The sequence below is a fragment of the Anastrepha ludens genome, chromosome 3 (assembly GCF_028408465.1).
Source record: "Anastrepha ludens isolate Willacy chromosome 3, idAnaLude1.1, whole genome shotgun sequence".
Classification (NCBI taxonomy): Eukaryota; Metazoa; Arthropoda; class Insecta; order Diptera; family Tephritidae; genus Anastrepha; species Anastrepha ludens.
In genome coordinates this window covers 130,960,571-130,983,522 of record NC_071499.1, presented here as the reverse complement: position 1 = coordinate 130,983,522, position 22,952 = coordinate 130,960,571, and the positions used below count along the sequence as shown (strand labels likewise).

The following is a 22,952-nucleotide window of genomic DNA, read 5'->3' as shown; positions in this document are numbered from 1 at the left end:
AGAAGCTTATGCTAAGGCTCTGGAGCCCATGTGCAAAAACATAGGAAAACCAACGACGGGGCCGAAACGACTAAGGTCGGTTGAGGACACACCACCCGAAGCAACAGCAAAAAAGCGGCCTAAAGATGATGGTCCGTCCACATCGAAAGACGCAGCTCTAAAGAGTAAAAAGTGGCAGCCCACTGCCACATACAAAGACATAACAACAGGAGTCAGGTTGGCAGTACTTGCTAGGGACTACCCCAACACGGTACTGACAACCGAACAAATGGACTCCATCCAACAACTCCTGTTAGACAAAATACTGGCGGGGAAAAACATGGCCACAAAACCAGCGTTCTTGGGCACTACTTACAAGGCAGGATACCTTGTCCTGCATTGTAAGGAGAGCACTTCGGCGGAATGGGTCAAGGCGGCCATTTCTAATGCGTCGCCGTGGGAGGGTGCAACACTGTGGGCCACAGAGGAATCCAAAATTTGTCACTCTCGGATCGCAGTGGGGTACTTTCCCAACTCAGTCAAAGTCGAGACAGCCAAGATACTGGACTTTGTGCAGGGGCAGAATAAAGGCCTCAATGTTGATTCCTGGCGCCTGCTAAAAAGAGCCGAAAGAGGCTCCAACGTAACGCTAGTCGTAGCGGTAGACCAAAAATCAGCCGCCAGCCTGAAGGAGTACAATGGTAGGGTAAACTACCGTTTCATACAAGTGACCCTCAGGCTGAAATCTGAAAATATAACGACCGAAGAGTTAGTTGACCAAATGGAGTCAGTGGAGTTACAAGAAGAGGACGAAAGTCCTCCCAAAGACTCCGAAAACCAACCGTCGAAATGAGGTGCCTCCAGGCAAATCTTCACCATGCTAAGGCTGCCACCACTGAGCTTAGCAGAAGACTTGCCGGAGGAATCAACATAGGGCTGATCCAAGAGCCCTGGATCTACAGAGGCCGTCCTCAAGGCCTCAATGTCCAAAACACACAGGTAATTTATGACAAAAGCGCTGTCAAACCTAGGGCTGCGATAATCATAGATACCAATATTAAATTCTTGCCATTCACAGAATTCATGGATGGCGACACATCAACAATACTGGTCGAAGCGGAGTCTGGCGGAAGCAAGAGAGAGGTCGTAATCGCCTCAGCTTATTTCCCCGGAGACGCCGACATAGTACCACCAGAAAAAATAAGAGGCCTAGTGGAGTATTGCCAAACCCACAATCTAACCCTCGTAATTGGATGCGACGCCAACTCCCACAATGTGGCATGGGGAAGCACAAATACAAACAACAGAGGTGAGTCACTCCTTGAATTTTTATTACTTAGTAATATAACAATAGTAAACAGGGGTAATAAACCCACTTTTGTAAACGCAATACGACAAGAGGTACTCGACTTAACTCTAATTACTAACAAATCTTTGAATATGATCAGTAACTGGAGAGTCTCGGATGAGGACTCAATGTCTGACCACAAACACATACTCTTTGACCTAAATGGGGTAGTAAAGTTCTCCACATTTTACAGAAGCCCAAAAACAGCAAACTGGAAAAGATACAATGAATGTCTTTCAGCTAAGCTTAATAACAGCGTAAGCAAAATAACATCAACAGAGGAACTAGAAGAGGCAGTAACAGAAATGACTGACTCAATCATGGCCTCATATCAAGACTGTTGTCCACTAAAAATTAAATCCTCCACGAAGAGGGTCCCCTGGTGGAACAACGAACTTGACAAACTTCGGAAAGCAACGAGAAAACTATTCAACACTGCAAAGAAAACAAACAAATGGGACGAATATAGGAAATCCCTAACTAACTATAACAAAGAACTAAGGAAATCCAAACGAAACTCTTGGAAAAACTTCTGCGAGGATCTAAAAGATACTCCAGCAACAGCTAGAATCCAAAAATCACTTTCCAAAGGTGACTCAAGTCCCATAGGCACACTAAAAGGTCCAAACGGAACTATTACCAACACATTCGTAGAAACACTAGAGCTTCTTCTAAAGACTCACTTCCCAGATTGTAAAAGTCATGACCCATCAATCGACAATAGTCTAGACATGGTAACTCACCATCAACGGAGATCTACGGACTCATTTGTCAATAAAATCATAAATTTCGAAAGGGTAGAGTGGGCAATTAACTCCTTTAAACCCTTTAAATCACCAGGGCCGGATGGAATATTCCCAGCACTTCTATCCAAAGGCACTGTGGAACTGATCCGAGTCATGGTGAAAATCTTCAGAGCTAGCCTAATATTGGAATACATTCCAAAGATATGGAGGAAAGTGAAGGTAATATTTATCCCTAAGGGAGGTAACAAACCCCCTGACTCTCCAAAATCTTACAGACCAATCAGTCTATCATCGTTTATGCTAAAGACAATGGAAAAACTACTCGAATACCATCTAAGAGAAGAAGTAATCTTCAAAAAACCCCTTCATAAGCTGCAATTTGCTTACCAAAAAGGGAAATCCACAGTCACAGCACTGCACACACTCGTTGTCAATATAGAAAAGGCCCTAAATCAAAAAGAAATAGCCCTATGTTCCTTTATGGACATAGAGGGAGCCTTCGACAACGCAAATTACAAATCCATGGAAACAGCACTCGAAAAAAGAGGCGCAAACCCAATATTAACTCACTGGATAAGCCAAATGCTTAATCAGAGGATTATTAAAGCCTCGTTAGGCCAAGCTGAACTTAATGTCACAACAGTAAAGGGATGTCCGCAAGGAGGAGTTCTTTCTCCACTGCTATGGTCCCTACTAGTTGATGACTTGGTGCAGCACCTAAACAATAAGGGATTTATAACCATTGGTTATGCAGATGACATATCTGTTATAATAAAAGGCAACCATGAAAGGACACTAACAGACCTAATGCAAAATGCCTTGAACGCAACATGGGAATGGTGTAAAAAGGAGGGGCTATCGATCAACCCTAACAAAACCACAATAATCCCCTTCACAAGAAAAAGAAAGTTAGAGTTTCCTGCATTGAAACTAAATGAAACAGTGATAGAACTAAAGGAAGAGGTCAAATATCTAGGTTTAACCTTAGATAAAAAACTCACTTGGGAATCACACATAAATAATATAACAAAAAAAGCCACGAAATCCTTGTGGACAACCAAACAACTAGTAGGGAGATCCTGGGGCCTCAGCCCTAGTATGGCCCTCTGGATATACACCCAAATGGTTAGACCAATCATACTGTATGGGGCACTAGTATGGTGGAGCAAATCTATCCAACAAACAGCGATAACCAAACTGGGAAAAGTACAAAGGCTTGCTTGTCTATGCATCACAGGGGCTATGAGAACTACCCCAACAGCTGGCATGGAAGCACTCCTTAATCTCCCACCACTTCATATAGCAATCCAAGAGGAAGCACTCATGCTACACATGAAAGTAAATTTCAAATTGGGCAACCTCACCGGTCACCTAAATATCCTAAATAAAATCAAAATCACCATAAGCATGGCTCAAGTTTCAGACCACATCGACCCAATCCTCTGTTTCACAAAAGGATACACAGTTACCTTTCCTGAGAGGATCGAGTGGAAAACAAACCCGAAATGGATGAATGATGATTCACAAAAATGGTACACTGATGGATCAAAAACACCTTATGGTGTAGGAGCAGGTGTAGTGGGGCCCAGAATCCATAAATCATACACTCTCACCAGGGACACCACTATCTTCCAAGCGGAACTATACGCAATAATGGAAGCAGTAAACATCATGCAACGCAGAAACCACAAGAGAGCAAGGATTAAAATACTCTCGGACAGCCAATCAGTCCTAAAAGCTTTAGATAGCTATACATACAACTCAAAAACCCTCTTAGAATGCCACAAGGCACTCAATAATCTGGCATCTAAAAACAATGTATCATTAATTTGGGTACCGGGACATGAGGGATATGACGGCAACGAAAAGGCAGACTTTCAAGCCAAAAAAGGGGCAGATGAAAACTTCATCGGACCTAGTCCTATGTTCGGATTCAACAAAAACAACCTAAAACAAAAAATAAAATACTGGGCCAAAACTCTATTAAATCAGCATTGGAACAATGTAGAGGGTCTTAGACACTCCAAAAAGTTCTTAAGTTTCAACGCTAAAAGAGCCAACATGGCCCTCACGTTAAACAAAAAGAGCATTCGCACTCTCACAGGCGCCCTCACGGGTCACTTCACCTGCAACAAACACTTACATAAATTAGGCATAACTAACACCAGCACCTGCAGATTCTGCTGCGAAGATGAGGAGTCTATGGAACATCTCATTATCGAATGTCCGGGGTTGACGCACAGAAGGAAAAGGTTTTTAAACAAGTTCATGCTTACAGATGAAGACCTTCAATCACTCCCTCAGAAGGAGCTGGTACAATTCATAAGCATACTTAACAGTCAATAGACAGCATAGGGTGCACAATAGATCAATATGGTCGCAGTGCTAAAGGGCTACTCCTTAACCCTTTACAACCATTAACCATTAACCATTGTAGCGCGATAATTTTTTACCGCTAATGAAAGTGTTACTAAGGTTTCTAATTTGTCTGGCTTTACAGATGGTTCCTCCCTTAACCTACGCAGCATTACTTGGTGAATTACGTCTGGTCTGCCATACAACATGCGGAGTGTATTAATGGCCAATCCAACCGTAGACGGCACCATAAGCCTACCACGAACTGCCTCTAATGGCCCTTCTTGGCCCTTCAAGCATTTCTGCAACCTAATAAGGTTTTCTTGGTCCGTGAATCCGCACCGTATGGTAGACTGCTCGTAGTTAGTAATAAATACGGGCCAGTCTTCAGGCCTACCTGTAAAGGTTGGCAGATCTTTCGAAAGCACTTGACGACTAGCTATATGTGCCGCAGTCAAGTTTAGGTCGGCTGTCGTAGAGTAACTGTACGGATTAGTAACGGTCGGATACCCTCCATAAGGCATATTTAAGTTAGGGTTAACATTTGGGTGTGGAAATCCTGAAGCAACCGATGTTGGCAAACTGTGCAAATTGTGCATTGATGTATATGCAGAAAAGGGTTGAGATGAAGACATACCCGAGACTGTATTGCTGTTTGAGGTTAAGTTGGGCAGCATGGTCGTCATGTCGTTCGTAGTCGAAGTATACGGAAACGTCATCACGTTAGCAAGGTTAGGGACGACATTGAACGTGGTCGATGGAATGTGTGTTCCCGTTATACCTGCAGTTTGGTTGCATTGCAGTTCTATAGGTTGTGGAACGCCACATGCGTATGGCTGTGCTGTACTGTAAAAGTGTGTAGCCCTAATCCCGGAGCTGCCTGAAGTGCAGGGGGGTGCAAATGGTGCAGTTTTACGAACAGGTGTAGATGCGTGCCGTTCTGGCGCGGTGTCGGCAGTAGGCGTTTCGGTGCCAATTGTCACAGCATGGCCAGTTTTGTCAGCCTCATTTAATAAACCCTCGACTAGCAGCATCCGCGTTTCCCCGTGGCGATGCAGCTTTAGAAACATCCTCCATTTTTACAGCTTATTAAACGAAAATCTCTTTAAAAACAATTTTTTCAGAATGTTGACGACGGCAGTTTGACGCGGCTAAATTCCCTTTTAGCAAGCCCTGGTGCAGTACATAAGACTCCGTTTGTTTTCTGTTTAGAAAGGCTGAGAACTTTATTTAACGATCAATAAGTTTACAATTAATAAGTGAAAATATTGTATGTGTCTTACAATTGTTTTTATGCGCGTCCATGCGCTTTCGTCAACGTCTAGAATCGAAAAGAAAGCGCGGTTCTCTTCGACAGCTGTTGATTGGCGAATGAGAAAAACAGAGAGGTGAGAAAATGCGAAATGGGTTGCCAAAGTAACCTTTCGCAACAGTATTCGTATTGACAGCAAATTGAATGTTGAAACTACAAAGTAAGACTTACCTATTTGATGGTTGCGAATGCCAGCTTCTTTTAACTCGGTTTTTTCAACACGGACAAAACCCTTTCCCAGCTTGACAGAAGCCAGGCTTGATTTATTTTTTTAAATGTCGGGTTCCAAGCGCAGTGCTCAACGGTATTCTACAACAACTCGATTTGTAAATAGTTATACATATTTATATGCAACAACTTATTCGCTCCAGAATAGACACTGCTTCCCTAGTGAACAGATGCTATTTGTCAGGGTTGGGCATTATGCACTACCACTAAATTGCACTGTCACTAATTTTTAATGGTAGTTAAAACAAAGGTTTCATTATCACTAAGTCTTCAATTGTTCACTGTTTTAAGTATCCGCTTATTGCATTAATTATTTACTGCACTATGCCCAACCCTGCAATTTATCAAGGTGAGCTCTTAGCCAAACACGACTGTGTCAGAAGCAAGGTTTTCATTCGGAATTTTTCTGGAACTTGTCATGACTCAAATGTGTACTGGCCACGTTAGAGTCAGCTAATATCAGAAATTCTAAAACTTCTTGATAAGCCAAGAAAATTTACTCACCTGTAAATTTAAATGCTCCTGGTTTACAAATAAAACTTTTTTATTTTTTAATTTTTTTTATTGATTTGAAAACTTTTAGTTTTATTTATGATTTTGTTCTCTTTTGCGTATCTTTATTTTCCTAATTAACTTATTTACTGTTTTTTATTTTATTTTCTACGCTAATATCTTTTTCTCTTGAAATGCATTGAATTCCATTTCAGTTGCCATATTTTACTCATTTTCGCTATTCGCATTTTTTATCGCTTATCTGGGTAAGCAGTTTGTGTACTTTACAGACTTACCGTTAATATAAATGTGTGTTACTAAATTGAGCTTTAGTTTTATTCTTAATTAGACCATTATGATAGTCCTGAAGTTATTTGCCTAACTTATTTATAAACAGTTGAATTAGCCTAAAACTTAAAAAATACTTCTTATTCAGTTTTCTTCCCCTTGAAATGTTCATTTGGCATTTGATTTCATAAATATGTATATATAAACATTCATACACATATATGTATATATACTGCTAGGTTTTTACTTACATAAATCGAAACTGCTGAGTTTTTCATTTAGTGCTAAAATATTTATGATGATACTTTTTTTCATGCATTTCATTTCCACCTATTTTATTCTAAATATTATTTCCATAATTTGGAATAAATTTAAAAATATTTTTGCTTTGGAGTCATGACATCTTTTATACAAATGCATAGTTTTCCTTATGCCTATTATTACTACTTTTTATTCGCAATAATTACATTTTTTCCGTTCTTATATTTCACATAAATTTAGTGATTTATTAACAACTTTGAGCTTTTGTTTTGTTTAAACTTTTTACTAGAATAGTTCTCATTGTATGACTTTGGTTTTTTTTGGAATTTTCATAATATTTATTACGGTGAATATTTTTTTACTCTATTTACATTTTCTTTTAAATTTTATAATTTTTTTATTGGATTTTATTTTATTTTACTTTAATTATATTTCATGGTTAAGAGTTGTTTTAATTGGAATTTCTAAAATGTTTCTTGAATTTAATAAATTAAAAGAATATTAGAAGAAAATGCAATACACAAAAACTTTAAAAATGTATACATAATTTTGAGAAGCCTCTACTAAAAACTACCAAGAATTTAAATATATAAAATGATTTAAAAAGCGAGATTAAAAAATTCTGATAATAAAAAAAGATTTAATTGTGAAAATTTCGAACATCCTTTTTTAAATAAATTTTAAAAGGGATTTGCAATAAATAATTATTTCCAAATTTGAAGTATTTTTAGTTCAAAGTTCTGAAAAATCTGTTTAAAGTCTTTGAAATTCCTTTGAGAAAAGCTCTTCAAATTCTCAGAGACTACTGTTATATTGCACATGATTTAAAAAACTGGGAGGACAAGGGCATGCATGCACAGGGGCATGCTGGAGGAGTGGCATTCCTTGGCCGGATATAATTCCGGGTCGTACCGGTTACGTAGAACCGACTGTCTGGAACAAAATTTCTACCACAATTCGCATTGGCATACAAAATTTGCTACAGCAACTCCCAAATAGAGCAGATTGTTACTCCAGGTGGTTCCAGGGACCAATATTATAAAAAGTGTTGATAATTAAAAAAAAAAAAAATACTCACATTGTAGAAAAAAACAACAAAAAAAAGATAATAAATTCAATATTAAAACTTAGTTTTCAACAAAAAAAGTTTTTCTTAGTTTTTCAAGCTTATTTCGCCAAAGCTAGTAAACTATTAAATATCATTTATTTGGATCCTTTTCGTATAATTCAATGAGTATGTTTTGTTTTTTTCATTTCAAGTCGGCAAAACCTATTCGCCACTAATACGGTGCTCCGGTATATTTTCAGATTTTTCTTCTTTTTCTTTGTTTGCTTTTGGCTAATAAATGAGGCATTTTGTTTGATTTAATGCGATTTTCGTCATTTTCCCATTTATTTACCGTTTAATTTATTATTGATATTTTTAAATTCTAATTTGATTTAATTTTTATACTTTTTGTATTCTAGTAATTCACTCACTCATACAAGTACAATTAATTTATTTTACCAGCTCATTGTTATTGTTTCGTGATTTTATTTTTACTTAAATTTTTTTGTATTAAAATTTGCTTTTTTTGCTGCTCATTGACTAGAATTGTCCTACACTTTTTTACAATGATTTTTCCACATCCATTTGCTAAATACTCAACGCAATTGTTTTCACAAATATTTGGCTTAATTTGCACACATTAAATTCCTTTTTTTTACCTTAGACTAAAAACTGTTAATCTCATTAAATTTGCTGTTTTTTATTTTTGTTATTCGATTTATATCCAATTATTACTGCTATAAATTTATTTAATTTACACAAGGTGCTGCTGCTCTAATATTATTTTATGTATAGCTAAAAAAAAACATTTTTTAACTCTTACCTACACACATACGCTCGTACTCGCAAATACATACAAATATAGTACATACTCATTTGTATATGGTATACAGTTATATACAGGAAAAGTATTATTTAACTTTACATTAACATATTTTTTTTCTATTTTCATTATTATATGGAAAATTAAATAATTACGCACACACATATACAAGTACATATTTAAATGTACATATGCGTATTCAATGTATGTGTTTATACTGTTATGGTTTAGTTCAATCTCAACTAGTATTTACATGCACTCAATTCATTTTTAATTTCTATCACACAAATACACTCTCACACAGCAACTCAAGTACGACAAAAGAAAATTTGAAAAAAATCTACAAAGTACTTTACAACAAAAAAGGTATTTTACGCTCTCTAGCATTTTAATTCACAAATTAAACTTTTTCCTTTTGTTATTTTTAAGCGTTGAAATTATAGCTACAGCTTTAAGCAAAATAGTAAAGTTAGAGTAAAAAAATAAGTACAAAAAAAGTAGAAATGGCGTCAAATAGTCAAAAAAGTGTGCCAAAAATCTGCGAAAAAAATTTCCATAAGAAGGAAACTAAAACAAAAGCTGTCACACCAAACTACCAACATGTCCGCGAATAATGCTGCAAATTGTGTGTGCGTGGATGTGTGTTTTGTATTTCATGCTATGTGGTGTCTGTCTTTGTTCCTGCTTTGCCACAAGTATGTATGTAAGTAAGCGCTCTTGTATCGAGGGCGTTTTCCGGAGCAGCCGCCACAGCAGTGACACACATAATTTCTCGGCTGTCGGACATCTGTCGTCGCCGCCAACTAAGAAGTAGGCGAGAAATTTATGTTGGTGTTTGTTTATTTGCCTTAAAGGATGGAACACATTTGGTACATTGGCAGGGCGGTTGATTTTGTGGCTTCACTGAGTTTTTTCTTTTTTTGTGTGTGTTTTTTCGTTTTTGCTGTGTGAATATGAAAGAAAGAAGCGCTGGAGTTGAGATATTGCTTTGCTTGGTGTAAACTACTTAGATTAAGAGAGAATAGTGAAAATAAATTTTTTCCGAAAAGTAAAAAATATGTTAAAAATCAGTTTAAGAATTATTTTCCTACTTTTGAACTGCAAAAATTATTTAAACAAATTTTTCCTGCTAATTTTTAAAAATAGCAAAAAAATTAAAATTTTTTATAATTAATTTGGAAAATTTACAAAATACGTTAAAAAAAAAACAACGGTTTAACTGAGGATGCTGCGCAAATTTGAGAAATTCAAATATGGAATTTGTTTGAAATTATTAAAAAATTAAAATGGTATGATATTATTTGCAAAATTTGAAAAAATCGATCAACTAAATCTTGAGCAACTTTGAAACTCTGAAATCTAAAAAAAATTAAAAAATGATTGCTGAGCACCCTACAAGTGATTAACAAAAAATACAAATTTATTGGAACGAAATAAAACTGAAATAATTTGTAAATTCGTATGCCCGGTTCCACTACAGTATGTCAAGAACAAGGCGTGGCATGGAAATTAGAGTCCTTTTCTATCCGATCAAACAGTGCTTTTCTGAACTCATACTTTCAGCCTGCCTGGCCATCACCATAAATATTCATTCAAATGATTAATTGTATTGATCCTTTGAAAAAATAGAATTTACAGAAAGCAGATAGTTTTATTGGAAGCTTCTTCACGGCAGAAATGCCCTGGGCTGTTTGACTTTGATTTTCGAAGGGCAACTGCTGCTAGACCACAAATTTTCTATCACAGAGAGCGCCCAACCTGGCAGCAACTGAGTCATCCAACTATTCAAGCACAATCTTGCATAGCTTCGGCAAACTTCAGTAACGAATATATTGGTGGTACGAAAAGACCCCATTGATATTTCGGGAATTTTTTTCTAGTTATTTTAAATTTCTAGCCTCCAACCAATTTTTCGCATTCTCTGGTTTGGTATGCCAGCGTTCTTTGCTTGTTGTCTTCATATCTGCTGTCTGAAGCAGTGCATGCAAATTTACTCCAACTCTTAGGACTTGTATTTCATGCAGCAGCAATAGTAGCAGCAAAAGCATCAGAAGCAGTGGTAGCACATCACATCACATCACTTCACTCGTACTTCACCTCCTTTGCACACCGAAAATAGCAAAGAAATTGGAGCACTTCTGGTTTTCAGCAAGCACATATATCCTCATATACGTATGCACGCAAATGATTGTAACTTTACTTGTCCACACTCGCCAGGCACTTGCATTCGAGTAAACCTATTCCTCGCCACGTCCGTACGCCATGTCGTATACGCAATCAACAGCGAGCTTAGGTGTAGTTGTTGTCTCTGATTCTCAGTGCAGAAGTAGCCGCAATACGCTTCTACTCCCGCCGTCAACAGTATGTGCAAGTTTAGCCAAACCAAGCAGCTTTCATTTGCTTTTTCTTGAATATTTGTGTTCAGTATGTCGACTCGCAGTTGATTTTCTTGCTATTGTTGCTGCTGCTAGTGATGTGGTAGTGTGGATGTGCATATCGCACAACCACTTGGAATTCGCTGAGTGTGATATTTGCGTCCTGAGTGGCATTGCTGCTACAGTGGGTCAAGGAGTGCAGTGGAGTGGTGAAAAAAGGAAGCCTCCCGAAGGCACTACCTCGGCTACTTATCGCAAAACTTTGCTGATTGTGGGAATTACGAATTTTACTTTACACCCTGATTAGGTTTTTTTGCGGAAGTTCTAATAAAGTTAAGTGCTTTTAAAGTAATAGATCCATTTTGACTCGCCTGGTTCAAAGTCCGAAAACTTAATTCCAAAAGGCTATGGAGAATAAACTCTTGCTGCATTACCAAAAAACAAAGAAAAAACGCTCACTACGGACATTTGCCCCCCTTTTAAGGGAAGTTTGTGAGGGAGATAGGACACTATTATCTCATTGAAGACTTTTTCACACTAACAAAAATTTTCGTAATATTTTTCTAAATTTTGTTATGAGGAACAGACAATAAATTTTAGAGACTAACTTGCATATGAAAAGCCCAATTTGAAATTTGAGGCAACTCAAATTTTTTTAAAATAATTGAAATGAACAAAAAAAAACTATCGGGAAATAAACCGATGATAAGTTTACGAAAAAACTTTACTAAAAGATGCATTTACGAAAGTTTGACACTTTTTTTAATTATTACTATTTTGGCGAAATCTGACTCTGAAATTGTTGAAATTGGAGAAATTCAAAACTTTTCTTTGGAAAAATTTAAAGAAATTTCAAAACATATACCAAAGGCATTTAAGCAATCAATGTTATTTTTGCAAAAATACTTTGTTCGTAGAAGATTTTTACTTTGTTTTAAATACTTTCAACCTTTCGAAAAAGTTTTCTTTTGGTCTCTTCTAACTTATAATGTCCATTTCTTCTTCAAATCTATGCGCTTCTCAGCATTTGTTTGCTGTGACAAATACAGCAAAGTTTGCATGAGGAATCATAATTAAATATTATTTGATATGAAAAAGTGAAATGTATAATTTATTAAAAAAAAACACTATACCGTACACATTGTTTAAGCCCTCAAGAAATCTATTTTAAAACCATCTAAAAATACTGAAAACAAATTATAAAAATTTGCTTCATGTCACATAAAATTTCTTAAATGACTAGTCTTGCAAAGTCTATATATATAAATGGCGCGTACACCCTTTTTGGGTGTTTGGCTCCTCCTCCTATTTGTGGTGTGCGTCTCGTTGTTGTTCCACAAAAGGTGGTACCTACAGTTTCAAGCCGACTCCGAGCGACAGATATTTTTATGAGGAGCTTTTTCATGGCCGAAATACACTCGGAGGTTTGCCATTGCCTGCCGAGGGGCGGCCGCTATTAGAAAAATGTTTTTCTTAATTTTGTTGTTTCACCGAGATTCGAACCTACGTTCTCTCTGTGAATTCCTACCATAGTCACGCACCAACCCATTCGTCTACGGCGGCCGCATTTAAAATATACTGAACACAATTTATGAAAATAATTTCCATATTTTGGGTCGCTTTTAATAAACTACAAATGTTTCGGCCAACCATTTTTCAAGTAATAAACTTGACTGGAACGCTCTATAACTTAGAAGCCAAGTCGACACACTCAGGCGCATTACATTGGAGGAACTTTTACACACACACATACACGCGCATAAGTGCATACGTAATTACGTGAGAGTAACGCTACTAGCAGCGTCTTATCGCATGCGGTCCATAAATCTTTTCATATCTTGAGTTCAACTGGAGCCTCGTATGCACAACTGCACGTGTGCGTGTGAGAGTGTGTTTGTGTTTGTGTGACTACCAACTAATAAGACATTTCAAAAGTCACTGGAAGACAGCAACATCATAAAATAACAAAAAACAAATGTGTCAAAACCACTACGGCAACAATGTAGACAGTGCTCCACAAAAGTATGTACAGACGCAAAGATGATGTAGTCACAGTAAAGCGGCAAGGAAGCAGATGGATAAATATAATCTAGAGATAAGTGTACCAGGGTATATGTATGTATGTCAACTCGAGGCTTTCATTATCGTACACATGACTAACAGCCAGTTTGTGCGGCAACTCAAGTGGTCAGTTGGTAAGTGTGTGCCACAAAGTATGCTGCAATGGCAAATATATGCAGTCGAGTATAAGAGTTAACAGATTTGCCAGTTCGAGGGTCAGTACCGCAGAAATATGCTTTCACAGCCCACTCTCGACTCTCGGCTGTCGCTAGCTCACCTCATTACTGGCATACAAATGGCACTAAAGCCGGACGGTCAAATAAGGCAACTGTGCTAACTGTCATTGACCAATCAGTTGACCGACTTCAACAACTTTTAACTAGTTTCGGTTTCGGTTTCAGTTATTCAATTTAATTTAATTTATGCAAGCAATTTTTATATGTCTGCCTCCAACAAATGGCCACGTGACACATATGTAAGTATATTTACATAAGTAGATATACACACACACACACACAGAGGCTTACATAAATGCTCTTACATACATATGACATTGCTTTGTTAATACTAAACACATGGCTTTTTAATTAAATTACATGTGGCAAGTTTAGTAACTACTAAATGTGTGAAGCGTTGCCAACTATCTCAGATATTGCTACTTATTATTTGTGGTACATCATTCGGAAAATATACGAGTACATGAATTATGCAACATATTTCCATGTACGATTTCTCACTGCTCTAATGTGTGCTGAACAGACTCTAATTGCAATTGTAGTTTAATTAATTAAAAATATGCTTTTATCGAATTTTCAGTTTACATGATTTTCGTTAATTAGAAAATTGTTATTCAATTTTGGGGTGGGAATTGGCAATTTAGAAAATTAATTAAAACAAAATTTTGGTTAAAAATGCGTATTTGGAAAATATGGTATATGCGTGTTTAATGAAATATGGTATCTGCGATTTCAGAAATGTACCAAGAAGTTGGGCCGCTATAGAAATTTCATACATTTTTTTAAACGTGCAAATTTTAGCTAAATTTCGAACAATTTTCCTTTTTTTTAATTTTAAAACGTTGAGATTTTCAACTTTTCGGAGATTTTATTATTTTATCGATGAGATAAAATTTTGTTGTATCAAAAATTTGCGGTTAATTTTGTTCTCTAATTATTAACCCTTTTTTAAAAGTACTGGTTATGTAAAATGTTGGCGGCCGCCGTAGCCGAATGGGTTGGTGCGTGACTACTATACGGAATTCACAGAGAGAACGTAGGTTCGAATCTCGGTGAAACACCAAATTAAGAAAAACATTTTTCTAATAGCGGTCGCCCCTCGGCAGGCAATGGCAAACCTCCGCCATGAAAAACTTCCTCATAAAAATATCTGCCGTTCAAGACGCACGCCACACAAGACGCACGCTACAAATAGAAGGAGGAGCTGGGCCAAACGATCAAAAAGGGTGTACGCGCCAATTATGTATGTATGTATGGTTATGTAAAAATTAATGTATTACAAAAATTAATAGTTTCAGCTGTTCACATATACATACACATGCATAATCTAAAATCCCTTGTGTGTGCATCGTAAATTAAAAATTTCAGTTCAAGTTGATCGTTGGTCGTTTCGCGCCCTTAAAAACAAACAAAAGCTGTGCCGCGGTCATTTTCTTTACACTCCTTGAAACAAAAATCACATATTCAGTTTTCACTGTCAAACACGATTCAGCTGACAAAAATCCTAAAGTATGCATTTATTCCTCATAACTATTTAATTAACTAAAAAAGTCATGTGAAGAAATTAGAAGAATTATTAAACATTATTATTCAATTTAAATTATTAAGCACATTATTCATTCACTCTGTAAAACTCCACTCAGTCACGTTTAGCTAAAATCTTAAAGCGTAGTTAATTTTTTTAGACTTTTCCCTTAAATCTGCAATTAAACATTTGACTTAATATACATTTATTAGTCACCAATTTGTCAGTGTAGTTGTAGGCAACTGAGCTTTGTCTACCCAAGCGTGCGGCGTTCTTTTCATTTTTCTTACTCCCTTTGTCTTCGCACCCACTCAAACCTGTACTATCCGACCCCTCTCACATCTGCTTGACTTACACTAAATTGAGTCTGGAAACTGTGATGTAGAATGTCCGCTTATCTAGCTTAGTATAAAAAATGGCCTCACTCTCTATTGCGGCACATTCCACTCACACGCGTATCACATCACCTGGTGTTGATTTTGACTTTATTGGAAGTTCACTGATGCTGCCAGTTAGCGAGTCACGCTCATTGTCGCTATCTAAGCCAGCGCTCAGCGCACTCGTGCCCGTCACTGTTGTTGAAGTAGCTGTTGTCGCCGTTGTCGCTGTGATGCCACCAATTCCACCAGCACCTCCGATGCCGTCGTCGAGCATAGCGGCGGCGCCCATCGCAGCATATGCTGCTGCCGCGTCGTCGCTAGCTTTGTCGCTTAGCAGCAGACTAAGTGGTCACCGCAACGATTCGCGTCACATAAAAATATCTGCGCCACCGCCAACCATGCCGCCCGCCTTGCGTGGCGTCGTCGGTACGCCGTGTGGACAATGTGTCGCTGTGCTGGCGTTTGATGTGGTCACGCCTGCTGCCGCCGCCACCACCGCTGCATTCATTGCCTTCGATTCATCCTCAAAAGTGACCATTTTTTCACGTGGCTTCATTAAAATCTGCATTTGCTGTGGCGGAGGTGGTGGCTGTCCAGTACAAATGAGCGTCTGTGGCGGTCCCAGCTGCAGTGCATGCGGTAGTCCCACAGCCATGCCCATGCCACCGCCGTTATGTTGTATAGTGGGTGAATAACGGCGCGGAGGAGGCAACGCCAAGTCGCCAACGCCTGACAAATTAAATTCGCTTATGCTTCGCGGCACAAAGTACTCCATGTGGTGTTCGGGTATGCCGGTGGAGCGGCGTATGGGTGTGTTGCGTTGAAAAGCTGATACTGCCGAGCGACGCGGCAGCGAACTGTATTGCGTGAGTGTATGCGCTGGTCCGAAAAACATGGTCTGATGATGACCCAGTGTGTTGCCGCTAAAGCCGCCAAGTGGTGCCGGCACACTTGAATTGACATTGCTGCCGCCGCCGCCGCTTCCACCACCCATGGCAAGCAGCTCAGCAGCCGGTCGTTGTCAGGATGATTTTGGCGTAACCGCCACCGAGACGAGCGCAACATCCTCGCCCTGCGGCATCACATGATCCTGCACGCTGAATTTGCGCAGCCACATCACAATCTCTGTCTGTATGAGGCTGAAACACATCGCCACCACTGCCATGCCGACGAGTATGTAAGCGGAGGCAAGATATAGCGTGAGATTACCAGTGGGCGCCAACTCGCCGAATCCAATTGTGCCCAACGACGTGAAACAGAAGTAGAGCGCCTCCAGTACGCTCCAGTTTTGCAACTTGTGGAAGAGCAACGCGCCCGAGGTGACGTAACATACCAGTACCATTACGCAAATGGAAATGGGTACGCTGGGACCATGCGCCGAAGAGTGGCCCCCCATAGCCACTGAGCTACTGTGATGATAGGCAGAATTTGGCAGTCCATAGTGATGAGCAGCCGCAGGATGCAACTTCCCACTGCTGCCGCCGCTGTGATGATAATGCTTGTTTGTGCTCTTGCCGCTATCATTTGGTGGTAACTTACCATTGCCGCTATTAGAACCGCCATTCCCGCTGCCGCCACTACCACTATTGCCGCCGCCGCTACCACTCCCGTTACTGACAGCGCTTTTGGATCGCGCTTTGCGAAAAAGGCAACGCATGCCGGCCGAAAGGCCCTCACCCATGGCGGATAGATAGAGCAGAACGATGGGTATGCCGAAGAGCGCGTAGATGAGGGCGGCAATGCGGCCCCATTGGGTGCGCGGGGAGATGCCGCCGTAACCTGTGGAGAGAGGCAAGAGGAAATAATGCCTTGATTAGTAACTTTGGATAGTTTGAAATGTATGTAAATTTTGTGGTTTTTGCATTGCTTTCCTTTTGAATAGCCAACTGCCGTAGGCTCTTACCCCCACTTCATTAGCTACAAGATTACGCTCGCAAATAATACAACGACTAGCACGCCATACGCCTGAAAGTATCTAATTGTGCGCTGAAAAGTAGGCAACAACGAATACAAATGTCAATGGTTGCTTTGGCACGTCCCGCTGAAGCACTACAAAATTCCCTATAAGCGCCAAGGCACAGACGTGTGCTGATAATTGAAATAATATTTAGCTGTAGCCAACAGGAAATTTTTCACATTTGCTTAAGATTTCTTATATACTATGAATGTTTGTACTCATCACTATACAGCAAAAATTGACGCTAAGTGAGAGCGACCTCCTGTATTCTATAACACATCTTGAATTAAAGCGCGCTGGGGCCAGTGCCTTGATCGCTGCTTGAATATCGACCAAAATGGTAAGGTTTGACAAAGGTAAGTCCATTAGTCTTATCGTTAAACCGTCAACAAGGCGCATAATTTTTATTGTTGCCCGACTATCTTTGACCAGACGTGCTCGAGGTGTGAAGGCTGAAATTTATTTTCGCTAAATTTACATCGCCAATAAATTTATCAGTTGCTCTCTTGATTCCCAAGTTACGTTTGCTTTCAATATCGGGATTTCCCTTGTGTTCCGAAACCCATAGATCAGATTAAATTTATTGAAGCTTTGCATTTCGACCTCATGGCCCTTTGTGGGCTCTACTCATCACAGTACCTCATCCAAAAGTTGCGTTAGTTGGTTATCACAGGAACATAGGGGCACTAGAATCCAAAAGTTATTTGTATCTCGTATCGTAAAAATTTCCATACAGCCATTTATTACGTGTATGTGTGCCCTGTTTGTGGCTACCACAGTCGGTTGTCTAATCGGTAACGTGCACATACATACATAGTATGTAAATATATGTAGGTATGTTTGTGGAATACCATTTCAACTTCCAACGAGCTGCAGGCCCATTTCCGTCAGCGAATCTGCCACTTAAGCAACCGTTACTAAATACCATACTTTGCCGTAATTTAGCCACCGGGGCAGTACATTATGAACACAGCCAACAAACAGGCACACATTTACACTTATATACTTACATATACACATACATTTATATGCATATATTTGCATACCAGCGGCTCTAACTTACACACACACATGCATACAAATTTGGTCAGTTGGGTATATTTTGATGAGATTTAACATCGGTCAACTGTTGCAAAGTTACAGTAACGCCGTAGGAGCAAAGTTGAGCACTAAGTGTTAAGCGCAATTTATGTGAGCCTGTATGTGTGAGCTGGTATGAGTTTGCACATATGAGTTGCCGGCACTTAAGCGCATCTCTGGCTCACACTAGCACACTGTCATGTAAACGCGGCCATAACACGTGCGCCTCGAGGCTGGGACCGCACGTTCCACTGGATCCGGACCCTTCATTAGCTTTTATGCTAATACTTAATTATACATATTAAGTGTATGTGTGTGTATGCATGCGGCTTTGAGGAAAATTTTAGTTTCCACGTACGCCACTGGTGGATGTGTGCGTACACACGTCTCAATTGCTGTGCAATTCCGTATGTGGTGTGTCACTTCGAGAAAACTTTTGAACCAAATTACCTCTAAATAATGAAAAAGTCGGTAGAATGGATTTCTAAGAAATTTTGGCTCTTAATACGGAAATTTAAATTTAACACTTTTACGTAAAACTATATGCTTGGAGTTTGACTCATATGAGCTGAACTATGATATCGGGTGTAATCAAAAGCTTGCTTAGAAAGGAGATCGCTTCATTCTGAAGCCAGTATGAACGACGTTGGACTAAAGTTGGACCTCTTGCTTCATGAAATTACAGCAAGGCCAGTGGTGTGTAGTGCAGTAAACGAAACGATTTCGGCACCTTGAGAAATTAGTTTATTAAAATAAGACAAAGGGGATACCGAAATACTTTTATATCAAAATATCAAGGCGTCTAGGTAATTTAGAAAACTGAAAAAAGACTTTATAAAAAAGTGAGCTTTAGCAGCAGTGAGAATGTTGAATCAATATTACATTTTTTTATAAAATTCAAGCCACAAACGTTGATCAAAAACCCCATCAACGTCTATTGTTTTTTTTTTGTTTTTTAGATTCCCTGTTTGTACCAAAAAGTTCCCTATTTTATTAATTTTTTTAGAAATTTTTTCTTTTTTTTTAGAAATTTATTTTTAATAATTCTCTTATCCTCAGCCCATACATAGCAAAAGTCTATCGAAATCTTCTTTGAAGACTTTAGTTAGCAAATTGTTAATCAAATAATTTCAAAAACTAGTCGCTGGTACGAAGTTTTGAGTTTAAACCAATCCGTTTAATCTCAAAACACGAGCAGAAACATGAAAATAAGTACAATAAAAATACAAAATTAAAAACTTTCTCCCGTAAAATATTCTTGTGGACTACATAATTTTCTGAGTTAGGTTAGGTTAGGTAAACGGTTGCCCATTCAAGAGATGGGCCCGAGCAATACAGATTTCGTTCACAGTGATAAGAGAAGATAGATAGCAAAGGATAGGCGAAAACGGGTTGTCTTTGAGACTTGTGGAGAAGACCGAACGATAACTATTTACGTTTGTATTAACCGCTTCACACCTCTGATGAAAATCGTCAGGTGTGTAATATCTAAACCTATCATGCACGCAGATGTATCAAAAAAGCCGTAAAATAGTTTTGCATTCTATGAAATTTTTAATTTATACAATTTTTCATAAATAAAATAAATTCAAATATTTATCTCAACAATTTTCCAGTGTATTTTATTATTTTCTAACATAACTTCGGAAAAAAAAATATTTCCGTTTCAAAATTTTTTCGGTTAAGCATAACAATATTTGTTACAAATGATGTATCAATGCTCCCAATAAAATGTTATTTGTCCCGAAAATGCATGGAAAAATATGTTTAAAGCTCTTCAAAAATAAATGTACTTAATTTTAAGAAAAATTTCTTGGAAAATATTTCCAAAATATTCCAAAAATATTTTATTAAAGTATAAAGCTATTGGTGCTAAAAGATTTGAAGTATATAAAATTGCCAATTTATAAGTTTGTGTGGTACAAGAGTTTTTAAAAAATTTTTAAAATCTATTTCTATCTATATTTTCTACATTTTCCTTGCTTTATTTTCATAACAAAATTAAAAAAAAAATAATAATAAAAAGTTAAGACATAATAGCCCAAAATATGCCTTTGCATACCAAAAATATTTCAGTAGAAAGGAGTGAACGAAGACTTCTGTATCAACTGCCAAAAAGGGTCGAGATTTTCCAAACTAATATTTCCTCCAAAAGAGGAAAAAAAATTCTAGTTATTGCCTCGAAATCCAAAAAACCATTAATAACACTACTTCAAACTGGCCATAAGTTTACGCTTCATATGCCCTACTGGGTTGCATAGCATAGTCCAAATAAAAAATGTTGCTAAATGCTTAAGCAAATAAATATGGAACTAAAATGAATTGTCTCTTTAGTTAGCCGGAGTCATTGGAAGGAGTCATTTTCGGCATAAAAAGAATGGCAATAAACACAACCACACCTAAATAGAATATATGCCGCACACACTCACTCTCTCCCTCACACACACATATATACATTAAAGTGAGCACATTTCACAAGCTGCCCGCAAAGTAACTACTTTTTATATTCTTTTTATCACCTCTGCTGCTATTTCAGTAACGAATAAAAAATATTTGGACTGCTGTCATGAAAATTGTTATAGTTGTTGCACTTGTTTTTTATTTCTTTTCTATGTGTTTTTGTTGCAACATTATTTGTGTAGTGGTTATTGTAATTGGAATCGCTACGCTTGTTATGTGTTTTTATAGTCTTTCCAATCTAGTTGGCTAACAATTTTGTGCCACAAAAACGCAAAAAAACACGAAACTGGAAGGGAATTCAAATTCGTTTAAATAAAAACCGAACCTTTTCATAACAAAAAGTTTTACGACATTCACCGCTCCACTCATTCATTCATTACAGCTGCTCGTACTTTGATTTCAACAGCCTTTCGTACATGTAAATTCAGTACCTATACACACACATACAAGCATAAGTAGACATATACATGTGTATAGTTACGGGTATCACATATCAGCAGTTGGCGCTGTGGTTGGACCCCTTTGGTTGGATTTATTTTTTGGGTTTTGTTGTTGTTGCTAGTTTTTCAGTTTTAATGTGTAAACTTTTATAATTGAGTAAAAATTTTGTGCGTCCTCAAGTTATCCAAACAAGCGGGCATTTACACACACAAACATATTTATGTTCCCCGTCCTTTTTAAGTTACACCAACAACTAAGATATAAGAGACTCATAAATTATGTAGACTACCTTTACGCCAGTATGAAAGGATGCTTCAAGTAACAGCCCAGTGAATAATTTAACTGTAAAAAGTGGTTAAAAAATATTTCGTCTTGAATACGTAGCTGGGGGTGTACTTAAAAAAAAACATAGAGATTGTAAAAAAGTAATTGCAATAAATATTTTTTGGGGCCGAATAGTGTTACCCAATTTTTTAATAATTTTTGAAAACTCTTTGGAAACTTTTTGTAAAAAATATGACAGAGAATATTTTTTGAACAAATTTAAATTCCAAACAAAAAACATTTTTTGGGGCATGTATTGCTTAGGACAGAAAAAAACTAATTCAGTCTTTATTAATAATTTGTGATAAGCTCACATTTGTAAAAAAAATTACAAGCAATACATTTTAAAATTCGTAATTTACAAAATGTTAATTTAAAATGTTTTTTTTTAATTTTTTGGGACAATGTCTAATAATTTTTTTTAATACTTTGTAATAAATTCGTTTTTACACAAAAAATGTGACAAAAAAAACTAAAAATTTTGAAAAAAAAAATAAAACCCAAAATCTTTATATAACGAAAATTAAAGTATTATAGAAATTCGTGAGAGCTTAAAATAAAAATCAAAAGTTGGTTTAGACGCCGTAATGTCTATTTACGAAAAATCACTTTGGCCTAGAAGGAGTTAATGAAAATGAATTTCATATTTTAGCATTTGCTATTGCTACACATTTCATCACTGGGTTATAGTTTGGCAAGCACTCGTAGAGAAGTAAAACTTTTCCAACGAAGTTCATATCAATGCAAATATTTGACCAGAAATGTACGACGATTTGGGTGTAAAGTGTAAATGACAGCGAGCATATGTAAAGTGGGGACAAAAGCATGGCGAAAAAGCAAGCGATAACAGCATAAGGAGCACTGATAATGGCGTATGAACAAAGCAAGCTTACATGTGTGTACTTTCATGTGTGCTAAGGACCTGCCTAGCAGTTGGCCAGAAATCCACTTACCAAACATTGTATGGTTAAATGGAAAATTCACAATTTACGAAAATTTGTTTCTGACGCCTTTTTCACCCAAAACTTACGTGAGTATGCGTTGCATGCGTACAAACCACAAAAAAGTATTTTTGTGCCACTTGCAGTGTTAAAAATTTAGCAAACCTACTCTTATACAAAGGTACGTAGTTAAATGCCAACACAATGGGGCTATAATAATTTTAGAAACTTTGGTATTAAACTTTTATGTGAAGGCTTCTTTATTCTTCTGTTTTTTGTTAATTTTTATAAT

General features: G+C 37.6%; 1 protein-coding gene across 1 annotated transcript in view; it reads right to left on the bottom strand.

Annotated features, from left to right (window-relative positions):
* Positions 1–16,471: 16,471 nt before the first annotated feature.
* LOC128859280 (TWiK family of potassium channels protein 7) overlaps positions 16,472–22,952 on the bottom strand; it is a 158,340-nt gene continuing 151,859 nt past the window's right edge. The window contains exon 6 of the mRNA XM_054096146.1: positions 16,472–17,236. Coding sequence (XP_053952121.1) covers positions 16,479–17,236 — 758 coding nt within the window. The 3' untranslated portion in view covers positions 16,472–16,478. The remainder of the gene's footprint in view (positions 17,237–22,952) is intronic.